Below are 18206 nucleotides of genomic sequence, written 5' to 3'. Positions count from 1 at the left end.
TAGAGAAGTAATGACTGCAGGCTTTGTAGGAGGAAGAAGAAAGTAGTCTTATTAGGCAAAGGCATGGCTTTTGGGGAGGTAACCGAGACAGAGGCTGAAAAGGGTGGAAGGAGCCCATAATAAACCGCACCCACTGCGGAGAGTAGCAGAGGGTGAAAAAGCATGTCGTCGTGCCCAGCAAAATGCAGTATATGAGACTGGACTTACGTATTATCTGTATCATGCGTACTCTCAGAGAGTTAGGTTGCCATTACTAGTCGTTAGGGAAATGCGAATGAAAACCACATGAGATACCACTCCATACCCACTAGGATGGCTGTAATAGTAATATTTATAAAAGGAAAAAGAATGTTGGCAAAGATATGGAGAAATTGGAGCCTCATACATTGCTGGTGGGATTGTAAAATGATATAGCTACATTGGAAAATTGTTTTTTAGTTTCTCAGTAGGTTGACACACGTAGATGTACCAAATGACTCATCAATTCAACTCTTAGGTATATATCCCCCAAAGGAAAATATGTCCATATAAAAACTTGTACACATTCATAGCAGAGTTTCTTATAATAGCTATTACTTATAATACCCATTCAACAGATGCATGGGTAACAAAATGTGGTATATTCATGTAATGGAATATTTTTGGCTCTAAAAAGGAGTGAAGTACTGATACGTGCTAAAACACGGTAAACCTTGAAAATATGGTAAGTGAAAGAAGCCCATTACAAAAGGCATCCTATTATATGATTGAGTTTCTCTGAAATGTCCAGAATAGGCAAATCCATAGACAGAAAGTAGATTAGCTGTTCCCAGGAGCTAGGGGGAGAAGGGAGTGGGAGTAACTACTAGTAGTTACGGGTTTCTTTTTAGGGTGATGCTGTTCTGGAATTAGTCATAATGGCTGTACAACCTTGTGAATGTACTCAAACCATTGAAGTGTACCCTTAAAAGTATGAATTTTATGGTGTGTGGATTATGTCTCAAAGTTCTTATTTAATTTTAAAAAAAGAATTGTTGCAAGGTTCAGTTACTCAAGGCTCAAGACAAGAAGTCTGTGAATTCCTCTGCCTGCTTTAGTCTTATCTTCAGCAATAACATATGACCTCACAGATGTGCCGACTTACTTGTATTATTTCTAGTGATCATTGAAATAAACGTATTGATTACTCCTATGCCACACTCTGAGAAAGTCTGTAATGTATGTAATTGCCAAGCTAGCACACTCTATTTTATTGTAATTCGCTCATTTACCTTAACTTCCCTTTCACGGTTACATGCAATATTTTCTTTAAAATTTTCTGTAAAAAAAAGTGGAGATGGGATAGTAGAAAGAGGAATATATATTTTTTCTTTTGTTTTCAGTGATTAAATTAAACATGATTATTTTCTTGAAAGAATTTGAATATTGACAACTTTAAAGCTCTTTCCTAGAATTTCATTACTTTTCTTAACTTCAGATTCTTTCGGAATGGCACTGAGATTTTCTCAGTGGGGAGCACATCATAATATTTATCTCATTAAACTATATGTAGCTCCTGCTGAGAAGTAGATTGAGACCTGAAAATGTTTATCACCAGAGGAAAGAACAGAAAAAAAAACACCATTTCAAAAACACAGAATAACTTCTCTTAGAATTTAATATGGAATACTGCTGTTATATTTTAGAATTCTTATTCTTATAAAATAGGTTGGCAAAGTATATCTTCTTTTTAATTACTCAATTAATTTTATAGGCTCTTCGTGTTTAAGTAAAGCAGTAGGTGGTTCTCAATCTTGTTTCCACTCAGTCAGTCCTCTAGGTGGGTGTGTGGGTGGCCACCATAATGGGGGAGGGGATTAAATGTGTAGTTTTTAAAAAGGCCACTTGGTGATTCTTACATTACCTCCTACCCCTATGTCAAATTGAGGATGGCTGCCATAGTATCAAAAGTTATTAATGGAAGTGTAATAGCCCCTTGTTTGTTGGGCAGAAAAATGGTTAAGCACAATTAGTTTTAGAGAAGGCTGGAGAAATTTGGGGTGATGTGTTTTTAGAAGTACCTATTCCGCTGGATCAGATAGGAGGTAAGAGCAGAACTGTAGACGTGGGAGTCAAAGGCTCCTCAGTTATAGCTGTTCCATCCCAGGTCTGTCTGAAACAGCAGTCACCATGGAGGCTTCGGGGGGCGTCAGTGGCATGTGAGTAATCTCAGTTAGCAGATGCTATAAAAACCCCCTGTGACTAATAAGGCATGAGCCCTGGTTGAAGATAGAATTAAATTTGTAGAGATATATATAGTAACCTCCTTGACAGACTGAACAGCTGGGAGAAGGCATCTCTCCTGCTTTGAACCAACCACCAGATTCCCTTGGTATGTCTGACCTGCTAAATAGCTCCTCACTCAGGTGTCATCTCTCCCTGCCAAGGTTTGTATTAGGAACCTCAAGGCGGTTTCCTGACTTATTTCAATGCCTTTTGACTGTTCTTTATAGTCTTACCTCATCCAATATATGCTCCACAGTGCAACCAGAATTTTAATTTCTAAAATGCAAGTAGGATTAAGTTGATTCTCTGCTCAAAATCCTTGGCTGATTTCTTATTACCTACAAAGAAAGGCATGTTTATTGATTTCAGTAAAAGATGCTGCTACCTTGACTTTTGATTGATTTATTATATATTATATTTATTATATTAAGAAAACTCAATATATAGAAATTCAGCTTCCCCATGAGTTTTGCACGAAGCCTCTCAGCACAGCCTGTGTAATACTGGTCTCTGTAAGCTGGTACTGCCCCCTCTTCTGTCTCTAGTATGTTTGTTGATTCATTTGGGGAAAGTGGCTTTAGGCTTAGGGAGGACAGGAGTCAGGTCCAAATCAGGTACAACTTCGAAGGCCACAACAGGATATTGGCTTTTTTTTTTCCCTTTATGCACTTGATCAAAACTGTTGTAGGGTTGTAAGCAAGGGTTATGCTATGATTTACATTTTGAGATGACCACTTTGGCTTTTGGGTGAGGAATGGATTGCAACACAGCACAAATGGGAGCAGGGCGACCAGTTAGGTCTCCACTGTAGTGGTCCTGGCCCTGCAGCCAGAGATGATGGTGGCTTTGCACCAGGTGGTTGCAATGAAGACGGAGAGATGTGCAGAGGTTCATGGTATATTTTGCAAGTATAACTGAAAGGACCTAAAAATGGCTTTATGTCGGAGGGTGAGGAAAACAGTAGAAGCAAGAACTCTTAGGGGACACATATGCATATTTTCATTCTTTAACAGCACATTTAGGTGTGAAAGGAGGAAATGAGAAAATTAGAATATAAGTGTCTGTATCCAAAATAGATCATTAAAATTGTTTTAAGTCCTTGAATTATGCTTGAGTTAGGTAGCTGATGTTAGGATTGGAAGGGAATATGTGACTTGTACAATATAAATGCTACTCAAAGGCTGACGTAGTAGAGGCTACTACTGTCTGACAGACTGCCTTGGCGATATTCAGGGAGTCCAGATCGCCTCTTAGGACCTGAGTCTCATGCTCAGGTACTGGCATTTGGGAACCTGGGCCTTTGATGCCCACTGGCTCTGAAGGCTCTGACTTCTCAAGGAGGGATCTCACCAAATTCACCAGATTCTATTATATATGTTGTATAGAATAATCTTATCCCAGTCCTATCTGACTTCCTTTATTATTTTGCTGACATCTGGGCTCTTATTTAGAAATCTATAGTAAAACAAGATAACATATTATAGCCCTCCCATTCTAATTCCACCTCTCTGTCCATCGGCAGGATGCTATTACCAATAAAGACTCTACAGTCTTGTGGATTCTGTGATGTACCAGGTGATTGTTGTAGTGGCATTTGCTCTTTTTAATTTTTCTTAATTTCTGTTCTGCATTCCTGGCCATCTAGAGACACAATGTCAGGGTATGTAAGAGCAGGGCTGGGGTCTGGTATGGCCTCTCCCAAATACTGGAGAAATGCCAGTCATAATGGCTGCACTCACTTGATATCTGGCACAGGGAACTCATACTTTTGTTGTACTACCTCTTGAAGTCAGAAAAATCGGCTCCCTGCCTGGGCTTCCTAAAAAGAAGGTACCAGTCAGCTGCTGGAACCTTACATTGGCTTCATCATTCTTCTTCCTGGCTGAGGACACTTTACTCACCATCTTGCTTAAACGGCATAGGAAATTGGGAATATTAGTATCCTCTTGTTTTGTTTATCTGATATAGAACCTTCTAAGGCATGTGTAAAACATTGGTTGACAATTCGCTAATGCTGCCCAGTACATATTTACAAGTAAGATATCTAGTTATTGTAAAGACACCAAATATAGGATAAAAAATAGATGTATATAGGGATGGAATGTGTTATATCATGTTAAATAAGTACCATAGGTAGAGATATGTTCAAAGTATTATAGGAACCCACATAGTGTGGGTTTCCCTAGGCTTCAGATTCTGGTTGGAGCAGAGATGATGTTATGGTAGATTTAAAAAAATGTTTTTCTATGGTCTTACAGTTTTGACAATATTGATTAATATAATTATATATTATGCACCTCTCTGGATTTCCTCTGAAAAGAAAAATAGAAATGGACAATAGCAACAATACTGTCAGAGAATCAGATGGGTGTGTTAAAAATTATGGTGCACCTCTTGGTTCATGGGTTGATGCTCAACCACTGAGTCACACCCTCTGGGCAAAGTTTTCAACCCCGTTTGGGTAAAAAATAAACAGTATTATGCAGAGTCATATGGTGAGAATGTGTTTAGTTTTTAAGAAACTGCTAAACTGTCTTGTAAAGTAGCTGAACCATTTTGCATTGCCATGAGCAGTGAATGAGAGTTCCTGTTGCTCCACATCCCTGTCAGCACTTGATGTCAGTGTTCTGTATTTTGGCCATTCTAATAGGTGTGTAGTAGTATGTCATTGTTTAACTTGAAATTCCATAATGATTGTGTGATGTTAAGTATCTTTTCATATGCTTGCTTACCATCTGCATATCCTCTTTACTGAGATGCCTGTTCAGCTCTTTTGCCCATTTTGTAATCAGGTTATCCATTTTATTGTTGCTGAGCTTTAAGAGTTCTTTGTATATTTCAGATAACAGTCCTTTTAAAATGTCTTTTGCAAGTGTTTTCTCCCAGTCTGAGTCTTGTTAGATTTTTCACTGAAGCCTCTTCTCTTTGCCCCTTGACCCATCCCTGCCCCTCTCTGTGCCCACTGTCCCTAAGCCTGGCGCTCCTCCAGCTCACTTTTCTCAATTCACTTTCTTTCTATCTTTTACCATCTAAGAAGGAGTTAATTGCTTGATCCAGCTGATAACCTGGGGGCTTAACTGCTCTTGACAAACTTGGAGACAACCTCTCAGGCCTTGGTTTAACCCTGTGCTTTCCAGCACTCTGCTGGACTTACCAATTTGCTTATCATCAGTGGTATTTCTCCCTCTCCACCCTTGACAGTTCATTTACTATTTCTGCATCTTCTGGTCTCTCTGGTTTCAGCTCTTCGCTTTGTATAAGGACTCGGTTTAGGTGTTCCTGCTCCTTTCTGCTCTATGATGTCTGGTTTCTTCTGTTCCCTGTGAATAAGAGGTTCAGACAAATTTTTGTGGAGTTCAGAATTACGTTCTTCCTTAATCATAAAACACTTTACTTACCCATTCTTCCTAATGGCTTCACAGCACTCTCGATTCATACTAGTGGTTGATTTTTAAGATGCATCTTAGAAGAGGCAGTCAAACTATGATATACACTTGATTTTAAGATGCACCCTAATTTAAGAGATGTTTAAATATGAAAAAATATGCCTTATAATAATTGTGATCATACATACAGGAAACTATATAGATTCTAAATCTCCTAAAATTCCTAGAGAGAACAATTTCCTAATTAAATTGCAGGAACAAAATTTATCACCAGGAGCTTTTTAACTTGAACTGGCTTTCCCTAGCACTCACCTTCTCTCTTTTCAGCATTATCTAACAACAGCAGCCACTAAAATCATTCTTGTCTCGTGCCTGAACTCAGGTTCTTTCCTCACAGTTCTCCACAACACCCTTTTCCTGCCTTTCTGTTTATAGCAGTCTTCATCCAGTCACCTCTGCTGAAAACTTCTCATGCTCTGTACAGCATTCTGTACTCTGCAGCTTGACACTTAACATATATTATCTAAAATTGTCTTCCATATTTTGTGTTTTACTTTAAGCAGTTCTATTTAAGTAAGAACATTTATACTTTTCTTTGCCAGAATGCATTTTAAAAAGTACTGAGCACATAGTAGGTGCTCACGACAAGTTTGTTGATTGATATTTGTTGTTGTTAAAGTTTGGGAGCCAAATTCCATTGCATGGACCCTCAATGATAAGCCTTATAACAAGGCTTTTGTTCGCTATTTTTAGAAATCAAGTTAAGTCTTCTGGGGAAACATATATATTCTATATTACCATAGAAGAAAATATCTACCTCCAATTTTATTAGACATTCTATTTTTCAAAAAGACGTTTCCAACAATTATTGTAGAAACTCAGAGCAAACATATCTTTAAAGGTAATTCCCAAAACAATTGGATTTTTTTTTAAATGTATTTTTAATGGCATCTCACAGTATTTAGAATTAACCGTATCTTGCTTTTTTTTTTTAAATATATTTTTATTGATTTCAGAGAGGGGAAAGGAGAGGGAGAGAGAGATAGAAACATCAATGATGAGAGAGTCATTGATCGGCTGCCTAGCCTGCAACCCTGGCATGTGCCCTGACCGGGAATCGAACCCCAGTCTCCTGGATCCTAGGTCGATGCTCAACCGCTGAGCCACGCCCGGCCGGGCAACAATTGGATTTTAAAGCTCTTTTTAAATTAGAGTTTTATGGTGTCCTTGGCTTAAGTAAATCCAAATGAGCATTTTTGTTGTTGTTAACTGCCTTGTAAATGTTTCATTTGGACATAATTCTGTTGCTGGAATTAATTTGATTACATAATGTATGAAGAGCAGCTTTTGTTTTTTTATTTATTTTTTCTAACTTAAAAACTGGACCAAGAAATGAGGGAAAGTAGAAGTAATTCATTGCCAAGACTAAACTACTCTGTATGGTAGCATCTGTTTCCCTCCCACTCACCTTGAACTTTAGAGCTTCAGTGCATCTCCCTAGTAGATCTAATTTTACAATCATTTAAATAAATATAGAGCTATTTTGTGAGAATATGGGTTAAGAGGGTTGACATCTCACATCATGTTATAAAAGACTGTTAAAATCCTCTTTAGATATTCTGCCTGCCAATTGCCTTGTTTTTCTCACCACTCTCACAGCCTCTTAAAGTTTCCCTCCGTGGTTATGAGCAGTTCAGGCCTGGTCTTTGTCTTACAAACCCCACTCAAGAAAAGGACGGGAGATTCCGTTACCTCTAAAAGAAGCAGTTTAAACATGCTACTAACGTAGTATTTCGTAGACACATTCGATTCCTAAGCAAGCTAGTTAGAGTTCATCAGTAATATTTGATAACTTGTGAAGATTTTATTTATAAGATTGGTCTGGGAGTGCTACTGAATATAAACCGAGGTTCTGAGCTGTGGTCTGTGTTGTTACCACTGTGTAACAGATAGAACAGAGCCTGCGTGGCAGAGGTCAGGGACCCACTGCTCTGAGAGGTTTGAGAGCCTCTTTTCAATGTTCTTTAACTCTGGTGCCTTAAGGCCCAAGTAATCTTTTGGTGACTAGCTTAACTAGAAGAACTGAGGTTTTAATAATCAAGCTAGAATGATGAAAACATATTTTTCCTCTGTTTAAAGTGTACCAGGTCTTTCTTTTTTCTTTTTTCTTTTTAAATAGCATTAGAGTTTGCTCCTTTACTACTTTGTAAGTTCCCTGTGTCTCAGTGTAGTGTGTGTGTACTCCAAGGGTGAGCTCCCCCCCGCCCTGTGTGCGTGTGTGTGCGTGTGTGTGTGCAGCAACTGGCCTCTTTGTCTGTCTCTGGCATTGATCAGAACGGGAACGTGAATAAGTATCCAGAATTTTCAAATACATAAGAAATAAGGATTGAGACTGGTAGGAAAAGCGTCACCTGGAGGAGCAATGATGAGAAGGTCTGCTTGTGCTGCTTTGTGGCTGAGTCCGTCGCGAGTCAGAGGCAGACACCCTGGGAAGGCTGAGGAGCATCATTTATGATGGATGGAGAGAAGTTGCTGATGGCTTCTGTGCTCTGAGATTACCTCATCTTCCTGTGCTGGAGGGGTATGAAGCAATCAGACAGGAGTTGCCCACCTTCCCTCTCCACTCAAGTCTTTATTTTTTATGTCTCGGGAGGAATTTTTCTCTGCTCTCAGCCAGCACAGTCTTGGCACCTGTGTCAGGCGAGCCTGGCCTCAAGCTTTCTCTATGACCTTGGTGCAAAAATGAACCTTCCCTGGATTGAATTTCCAGTTTCTCTCCTTTTTATTTAAAAGAAGCTCTGCCTGGACTCTGCTGCCTCCTCTGTCATCATCCTTGCTGTCCCTAATCATTTCCTTCCTTTTACCAAGCATTTCTTGGAGTGTTTCTCTGCTAGCTAACTGCCTCCATTCACTCACCACCCACTCGTCCACTGTTGCCACTTGTCCTCTAGCTTGTGCCCTCACTGAATGTGCTCTCTCAGAGGTTACTTCAAGATTTAGATTCTGTACAGGGCCTCCAAGTCTTCATTTTTCTTGATTGCAGCCTCGGACACGATGCACTGCCCTTCCCTTGCATCCTGGACCTCAGTGTCCTGCCTTTGGTACACTCTTACTCCTCTCTCAAGTTCGCCTCTGTCTGCCTGTCCCCGTCCTCCCCCATCCGCTGAGCCCTGCCCATGGCCTGGTCCTCAGTCCTTTCATTCTTTCTCAGTAGTTCCTCCTTGCTGGGCGTCATTCAGCCCCAGCTGTGAGTATCTCTGCAGTTTGGACCCGGTCCACCTTTCGAGCTCCGGAGCCCATCTTACGCTCAGAGTTCTGTGCTTTCCCACCTTTGTGCCTATTGCTCTTACATTTTCCTCAGAATATATGTTCTTTTCCATAAGTATGATGATTAATATTCAATATTCTTGAAAAAGTTTAAGTATAATTTTTAAAAATAAGTTTTAGTTCAGGGGGCGATTTGAAGAGAAACTTGCAGGGTATCTGTTGCTAATTAACAAATGTTCCTTTAATTTATGTTTCCAATTTCATTATTGTTGTTTTCTAAAACTAAGGCATTTTGAGTATTGATTTATTCTTTTTTTAAAATGCTTTTATTGATTTGGGAGAGGGAGAGAAACATCAATGAGAGAGAAATATTGATCGGCTACCCCCTGCACACCCCCCTTTTGCAGATTGAGTCTGCAACCTGGGCATGTGCCCTGACCCAGAATCTAACTGGCACAGGAAGATGCCCAACCAACTGAGCCACACCAGCCAGGGTTTGATTCATTCTTTTAGCACTGTTAATGTTAATCATTTAAAAAGGTTTATTGTTTTCTGATCATAATGGGAACATACATTCATTATAGAAAGTTTAGAAATACTGAATATCCTCAGTAGAAATTTGATATATTTCTTTACACCTTTATGTATCTGCACACACATGCACACTTTTTCCCTCTCTATAAGATTGGATAGATTGGATTTTATTGTATATAACATTGTGTATAAGTTTGTGGGTTTTTTTAATCCTCACCGGAGGATATTTTTTCCATTGCTTTCCAGAGGGTGTGGAAAAGGGGGAGAGAAACATTGATATGAGAGAGACACATCTATTGGTTGCCTCCTGTACATGGGGATCAAGTCAGCAACCAAGGTACGTCCTCTGGGCCGAAACTGAACCTGGGACCCTTCAGTCTGTGGGCCAGCGCTCTAACCACTGAGCCAAACCAGCTAGGGCTAAGCTTTTTCTTATATTATGAGATATTCTTCTAAATGAGATGTGTTTTTTTAATGGTTTCATGACATGACATTGTATGAAGGTAGCATCATTTATTCAATGATTCCCTTACCTAGCAGTGTTAAACATGTTTGTATAATGTGCAACTTAAAATATTTTAAGCTAATGTAACACATACTTTTCAGTGACTGTACTTCATTACTAATGAGTTAGATTTTAGAGGGAACATATATATGTATTACCAGTATATCAGTCATCTTGGTCTACTTAACAAATAACCATAGACATTCTTGCTGTGCCCGCACATGGCAGAGAAACAAACTCTCTGGTGTCTCTTCTTATGAAAGCACTAATCCCACCAAGAAGGCCCACCCTCATTACCTTGCCTAAATTTCATTACCTCCCAAAGGCCCCATCTCCAAATACTCATATTGGTGGTTAGGGCTTCAACACATGAATTTGGGGGGATGGGACACAATTCAGTCCATAGCAGCCAACAATGAAAACTATTTCAGAAACTTTTTGTTTTTACCTAGTGACATTTTTAAAACTGGGAGCTAGGATTGTTCTCATTTTATCTGTGGGTAAGATTATCTGAAAATCTTCATAGAAAAAGTAAAAATTACTCACTATTGCTTATTCATCTTGGAGTCTATAGCTAAGTTATGCATTATTGGAGTAAAATAGAACTATGAAATTGCTGAAATGATTATACTATCCCATTCCATGAATGTTCATAGTTCCAGAAAAATACTGTAAATGAATCTTAGTGTCTTTTAAAATAGTTTATGAAAAGAGACATTAGGGAGTTTCCTTTTCCTATGTGGAAAATAATAGCCAATTTTATCGGTGATTATGATCACTTACTGAAGTTTCTTTTAAAATTAGTCTCATTCTCTCCATAAATAAATGATGCAATGATAAGGAAGCCTTACCATCTTATAGTGCTTTATATTTTTCATAAAAACTTTCTGTAACATTATTCTAAAAATGTCAAAGATAGGTTGATCTTTTAACAACAGTGTCACTAGGGTAGAATGAATATGATCTTTCTTCAACATTGAGAAACTTGAAGCTTGGAGAAATTATTTTACTTAGAGTCGTAATTCAGTTTGGGTCAGTTTTGCTACTTCAAGTCATATATGCTAAGTGTTTAAAGAACATAGAACATTTATATTACCTTGGTCTGAGAAATAGTAAATAATCAGAGGGAGACACCAATAAATGGTTACCTTTGTAATTATGTAGAAAAGTGAACAGTTAGAGAATACTACCTCTAATAAAGGTCTACTTGAAAATTTATATATAGCTTTCTGATTTTAAAATAATATAATTAAATAGTGATGTATTTCAAAAGGTCATTTACAAGAGCACTATTGATTTGTTATTATGTTTGGCATCCTTTTATTGTTACTTTTTAAGTTTTTAGAAACTTATTTTAACATTTCTTTCTTGGGAGAAATACTAATATGTGATCTCTATGATATTACATTTCTTTTATATAATATACTTTCAAATCAAATAATTGGTTTTTTCAATGTGTAAATTGTAATTGTAAGAACCCTGGACTATTCAGTAGAAAGTAAACAAAGTTGGTGCAAATTGAGATTTTTAATTTTATTTTTGGCTATCAATTTTATGTGATAAATGGCTTGTCTGTATATATACAGGTCAGAACAGAAGTCAGTAATAAGGTCTTTTCCACAACTACTCAGTTCTGCTGTTAGAGTGGGAAAGCCGCTGTCAGCAGTGCAGTAGTCTCCCCTTACCCAGTTTCACTTACCTGGGATTTCAGTTGCCCATGGTCAACCACAGTCTGAAAATATTAAATGGAAAATTCTGGAAATAAATAATTCATAAGTTTTAAATTGTGCGCCATTGTAAGCAGCATGATGAGATCTTGTGTTGCCCCACTTGGTGCTGTCGGGATGTGAATCATCCGTTTGTCCAGTGTATCCATGCTGTACATACAGTACAGTAAACTATTTTGAGAGACCACATTCACATAACTATTATAGTATATCATTATAATTGCTCTATATTATTAGTTATTGTTGTTAATCTCTTACTGTGGCTAATTTATAAATTAAGCTTTATCAGAGGTATGTATGTATAGGAGAAAACATAGTATATATAGAGTTCAGGACTATCTGCAGTTTCAGGCATCCACTGGGGGTCTTGGAATGTGTTTCCTGTGGATAAGAGAGCACTGCTTTACATAAACAAATGGGCATAGCTGTGCCCCAATAAAACTCTATTTCAAAGAAGCAGCAGCCATATTTTGCCTGCAGGCTATAATTTGCTGGCCCCTGGATTAGAGTATAAAGTGAAATGAGCTCCTCACCATAATATTTCCTTATTATTTGTCAGGTGTTTTGGTTACTTTTCTTAAATTCTATTCTTCCTAACAATGCTGTAATTCCTACTTCTGTCCTTTTTAATTTCACCTTTTATTACTTTTATTCACACTTGTGTGTGCTACTATGCTTTTATACCTTCAGCTACTTTTCCAGGCTCTTTAACATCCTCACACAGCTTTCCAGCCTGTTGTCAAGACCCTCCCCCCAATTAAGTTATTGTAATATTTATTGAGTTTCAGGCGTGAGTGGTGCTAAGGAAATGGCTAGACTCTGGTGGATTTGCATGGTCTGGCAGGACCTATTCAGGCACGCAGGACTTGAGCTGACTCTTGAAAGACTGGAGTGAAATGAAATATTATAAAAAAGAGAAGAGTATATCAATAAATTACTGACTAGGGGAAGCTCATATATTGCTTCCCTCCCATATTTTATCCCCACCATGGACTGGTCTTTTTTAAGATCATTACCTCAAGCAAAGTGCCAGTGGTGTGACTTGTTTTTCTCTGGAGATTCTATCTCTTTCCCTCCATGTGCTTCTGAGATGTATAGGGGATGCGTGAAGACCTGCCCTGAGAAGGTATGAGACCCAAGGCCAAGGCCAGCTCTGCTCTAGGCATTCTGTCAAATGGACTTCTCTATGGCTGGCTGGCATGTTTTTTCTTAGGGTCCCAGTCTCTTCTGCATCAGCATAGTAGGCAGGTATGACCCTGGGGGAGGGAGTAGGAAGCCATGGAACTTTCCAGGATTTATAAATGTGTAAATGAAAGGAGCCCTCCAGGGGGACCTGTGTTAGCTCATTAGGGACATAATGAGCTAACACGGCTTGGGCTTTGGAATTAGGGTAGTTAGAGAAAGACTATAAGTAAACATTTATTTCCCTCCTGTGCATTTATTTTCCTGTGGACCTTGGAGGAGAAAGGGTAGCTATATTAAGACAGATGGGGATCCTATCATTTCTCACAAAATGTTATAGTAGACCAAGTGAGGATACAGACAGGGGACTGGGTCTGCAAGACAAAGTTCTGTGTGGAGAGAGTGAAGCCGCTGGAGTGGGCAAGGCCTGCAAGGTGTCATCCTTTTCCAGGTGCAGCCGCAGGCCCAGCAGGTACAGCCCAGATTTAGCAGTAGGATCTAGAGCCACCAGGATAATGTGAAGAGCCAGGTAGTCTGTGTAATTGCGGCAGGTTACATAAACAAGTTCTCTACAGAAATGGCAAGGCTTTCGCATCTTAATTGCAGTGTCTGCTGTTGGTGCTGGGACTCCTCTCTAAAGCCAGAGTAAGAGCACATTAAAATGAGCAAAGCTCCAGGATGCTGCTTTTTCGCTTTTGGATTGTTGGATTGTATAGTGTTCACTTCGTTTTTCTTCAGAAGAAAGTGGGCACATCTCTAAGCCTTAGGTAATGGTCATGGATAGTGCACTATTGGACTGCAGTGGTGTGATGGAGGGTGTCAGGGAACATAAAAGAATGGGAGTGTTACTATAAGGGGAACATGTCATTTGGAATTAAGGTTGGGGAGATTGCTGTGGGGTCATTAAAACCCGGGGACTAAAATGGAAATAAAGACCTGTACCCAGAACACTCTGGCTGTAAGAATCTGCCTTGCTTGGAGGCAGAGGGGAAATGAGGCAGTGAGTCAAACTACAGCACTTGATATGTGAGCAGAAAAGTAATAACTAGCATTTGTAAGGAGACCACTTGGGAGAGAAGAGGATGGGCCTTAAAACCAGAGGGGAATTAGAAAAGGAAATTTCTAAATTTAGAATGTGTCAGATACTAAACAGGTGAAAGAGGCCTTTGGGAAGACTTAGAGCCCAGAGCTTCCACTCACGCTAAGCCTCTCCTCTCTCTAGGATACTAGTGTAGGGTAGAGACTTTCTATGAGCTTTTCCTCCTGACCCCCAACACTGCCCCCAGGAAGCTCGACTGGGCCGTAGGAAAACTCCTTTCTCGTAGGTCAGGTGGCCTCCTTTGTCTCTCTCTTCCTCATTGTTTTATTTGTAGTAAAACATTCTTAATTTGAATGCTTTTAAATCCTAATTAAAAACTCTTCAAATGCACATTTTAAGATTGTTCTAAGATAACAATTTGCTAAGTAAATCAATTTATGAGTTCAAAATCAATGCATGATGTTTCAGTATTTAATATTAGTTGATATTAAGTGCATAGAAAAATATCAAAATGCAAGAATTAACTTCAAGTTAGAAAAATAAATAAATGAAAATGAAATCAGCAAAAACATAGTGTATATTCAGTGAATTTTTCTCCTTTCTTTAAAACTATGCAGGTAATATATGCCTTGAACACTAAAAATGACGAGCATGAATCTGCCATTCAGGCCCTCAAAGATGCTCACGAAGAAGAAATCCAACAAATTCTTGCTGAAACAAGAGAAAAAATATTACAATATAAAAGCAAAATAACAGAGGAGTTAGACCTTAAGAGAAAGATCCAGGTTTTAGAAGCATCACTGGAAGACCACATAAAGATGAAGCAGCAGGCTCTGACAGAGTTTGAAGCTTACAAGCACAGAGTTGAGGATATGCAGCTTTGTGCAGAAGCCCAGCATGTCCAGCGCATAGTAACCATGTCTAGGGAGGTGGAAGAGATTAGAAGGAAATTTGAAGAAAGATTACAGAGTTTTGGACAGCTCCAAGTACAGTTTGAAAAAGACAAAAGGTCAGCATTGGAAGATTTGCGGACTGCTCACAGACGGGAGATCCAAGAGCTGTTGAAGTCCCAGCAGGATCACAGTGCCTCCGTGGGTAAGGGGCAGGAGAAGGCAGGGGACCCGCACCGAGCGGAGGTGGAGACCTTAAACAAAACCCTAGAAAAGCTGAGACACGAACAGAAAAAGCTGATTGAGGATTACGAAGGCAAGTTGAATAAAGCTCAGACCTTTTATGAACGGGAGCTTGATACTTTGAAAAGATCGCAGCTTTTTACCGCAGAAAGCCTGCAGGCTAGCAAGGAAAAGGAAGCTGACCTTAGAAAAGAATTTCAGGCCCAAGAGGCAGTTCTACGAAAAACCATAGGGAAATTAAAGACAGAGTTACAGATGGTACAGGATGAAGCCGGAAGTCTCCGTGACAAATGCCAAAAACTTCAGGTAGCCCTTGTCACAGCGGAGAACAGTGTTCAGGTGAGTAAAGAATACTACATTCAACACACAGGTTTTCCCCCAGTTTTCCTCTTTTTCTTTTCAATGAGACTACTTTCACTTTTCCATTTTGCTATTTTCTACTCCTTTGCAGGAAAACAATCAATGACGGGATAATTTTTGCTACTCTGTAGTTATTACTATTTCCTACTGGAATTTCAGACCCAAAAAGGCCTGAAAAGATATTAAAGGGCCAAACAATAACTTAAAGTCTTGTTGAATGTTTTCTGTGAAAGGGTTTTATTTAAATAACATGTTAAATTTTTCCATAAGTGCTTTGGGATCATTAAAATATTGGACTTTGGGTTTACTTCTGTGTTTACCTTTCCCTTCATTAAAAATGGTTATAAGTGTCACTCACCAAAACATATTTAAAACTTGGCACTGTTATGTGTGACTTTTTAATGAGAAGTTGTTGATGTTTATAATTTAATTATTTGCTTAGCATCAATCTTGCATATTAGTAATGGCTATTTGATCTCTCTTAGGGTCTTCAGAAACAGCTTGATGATGCCAAGCAGGGAGAGGTGGCCTTACTGAGCAAGTACAAGGAAGTGGAGAGTGAGCTGGCAGCAACCAGAGCGCGTGTGCAGCAGCAAGCTTCCGACCTTGTCCTCAAAGCCAGTATGTCTGACCTTCGTTCTTGCTGTATTCCTCAACGAGAACCAACACTTAACTGCTGATTCAAGACAAAATTAGTCTTTCTTCTAATATTTTATAATTATTTCTTCTAATATTTTATAATTATTTAGACTCGATGTTAAAGGGCTCTGATATCTTACTCATTAATCATAAATAAGCAAATGACAACTTATTTTTAGAAATGGATATTTTTATAGAAAAACTAAAAGTTAGCAGTTACTAACGCACCAGTAAGCCAGTCACTAAAATAAAAATGCACTCTAAGCCCTGGCCATTGTGGTTCAGTTGGTTGAGTGTTGTCTCATGCACCAAAAGGTCACTGGTTCTATCTCCATTCAGGGCACATGCCCAGGTTGCAGGTTCAGTCCCTGGTCAGGGTGTGTGCAGGAGTCACCTGATTGATGTTGTTCTCTCACGTTGATGTGTGTGTATGTGTCTCTCTCTCCCCCGCTTCTTTCCTCTCTCTCTAAAATCAATAAAACAATATTTTTAAAAATTGCGCTCTAAGATGCTTTGTCTGTTAACAACATGCATTGTAAAATATGTAAATTAGTGGAACAGTATGTAAATTGCAGCATCCTCATTTCATTTGGCTTATTAATAAGGATCACTTTACAAACTAAAGCTGAGTTGCCCATTCTTACATGGCTATTGTGCTAATTTCCTAGTCCTTACCAGAGGATGTGGGTGACCCATGTCAGTTCTGGAGTGATATTTTGCCTGAGTGTTTAGTGTGCCAGGTGAAGCCATTTGAACTAGTTCTTTGAGAATCACCTGATTTGATGATTCATCAGTGAATCCCAGATTACCCTTTCCCTGAAGTAATAGTTTTGCAATCAAGCATGTATGAGAATCACCAGGAGGACATGTACAGTCACAGATGCTGGGCTCTAGCCCCGGACACTGATTCAGCGGGTCTGGGGTGAGCATCATTTCGAACTGGAGTTCCCAGGTGCTGCTGGTGCAGGGTGCTTTGTGACCTGCCCTAACATATGCTTTTTGATACCTTTACCTCTCACTCACTTTCTTTTAAGTTTTATTAAATTTTTGGGCTGACATTGATTAATAACATTATATGGGTTTCAAGTGTATAGTTCTATAATACACCATCTGTATACTGCATTGCGTGCTCACAACCCAAAGTCTAGTCTGCCTCCATCACCATATATTTAACCCCCTTTACCCCCTTCACCCTCTCCCCAGCCCCCTTTCCCTCTGGTATCCACCAGACTGTTGTCTACGTTTATGAGTTTGTTTTAATCAATACCTTTCTAACAAGCTACGTGCAAATTGTGCTCAGAACAGTCACACTCACTTTTTATCTCCCTGTTCCCCCCGCTTTTTTGCTGTTGTCATTCATTTTATTTTTTCATAACATCGCTGTCCTTATCTGTCTTTTACTCCACCTTAGTTCTTTATGAGGTCTCTTGTCTAAAAATTCAGTGTCAAACAAACTGCTGTCTACTGTCTTTACTCTCTGCATACAGATTTCTTCCTCTTTAGCTAGAATTTGAAAAAGAAGAGATTAGAAAAAACAAACTACTCATTTTGGTGCCATAATCTTAGGGCACCCGCCTTTGCTTTGTTTTGCTCCTTCCTAATACATTTATTCCAACCCCTGAATAGTTGGTTCACTTCAGCTTGTATAGCTTGAAATCTTTAAAAATAAGTGGCATGGTCCTGGGTGCAAGGAGCAGTATTGGTGCACTTCTTTGTAATTTAAATTATTCTACTTGGGTGCAAAGTATTCCCATGGCAGATATTTCCATTTTATGTAGTGAAGAAATCAATCAACTATGTGTACATGCAGACCATTTACTTCACTTAGGTATCAAGTACAATTGTGTCAATAAATATAGACTGTTTTATACCACATTGCAACAGATTTTAAATTGGAGGGGTTTTTCTTTTGTGGGAGTAGGTCATATTGGAATGCTTCAAGCAACTCAAATGACCCAGGAGGTTACAATTAAAGATCTAGAATCAGAAAAATCAAGGGCCAATGAGAGATTATCTCAGCTTGAAGAAGAAAGAGTTTTTTTGAAAAGCAAAACTCAGAGTCTGGATGAAGAGCAGAAGCAGCAGGTTCTGGAACTGGAGAAGGTAAAATGAATGGGGGACCCCCCTCCCCAAGAAAGCAAAGGAACGAGTTCAGTTTTCCTCTTTTCAGTCTATTTCTTAACTCTAGTT

General features: G+C 39.0%; 1 protein-coding gene across 4 annotated transcripts in view; it reads left to right on the top strand.

Annotated features, from left to right (window-relative positions):
* Positions 1–18206, top strand: part of FAM184A (family with sequence similarity 184 member A) — a 75915-nt gene that overhangs the window by 15673 nt on the left and 42036 nt on the right. For all 4 annotated transcript variants that reach the window (XM_087817586.1, XM_087817585.1, XM_087817584.1 and 1 more), the window contains exons 2-4: positions 14502–15356; positions 15863–15998; positions 17938–18119. In XM_087817586.1, the coding sequence (XP_087673712.1) occupies positions 14502–15356; positions 15863–15998; positions 17938–18119 (1173 nt within the window). The remainder of the gene's footprint in view (positions 1–14501; positions 15357–15862; positions 15999–17937; positions 18120–18206) is intronic.

Source organism: Miniopterus natalensis, chromosome 5 (genome assembly GCF_054644295.1).
Source record: "Miniopterus natalensis isolate mMinNat1 chromosome 5, mMinNat1.hap1, whole genome shotgun sequence".
In the NCBI taxonomy this organism is placed as follows: Eukaryota; Metazoa; Chordata; class Mammalia; order Chiroptera; family Miniopteridae; genus Miniopterus; species Miniopterus natalensis.
Note: the sequence above shows the minus strand (reverse complement) of the source record. Positions and strands in the feature narration are given on the sequence as shown.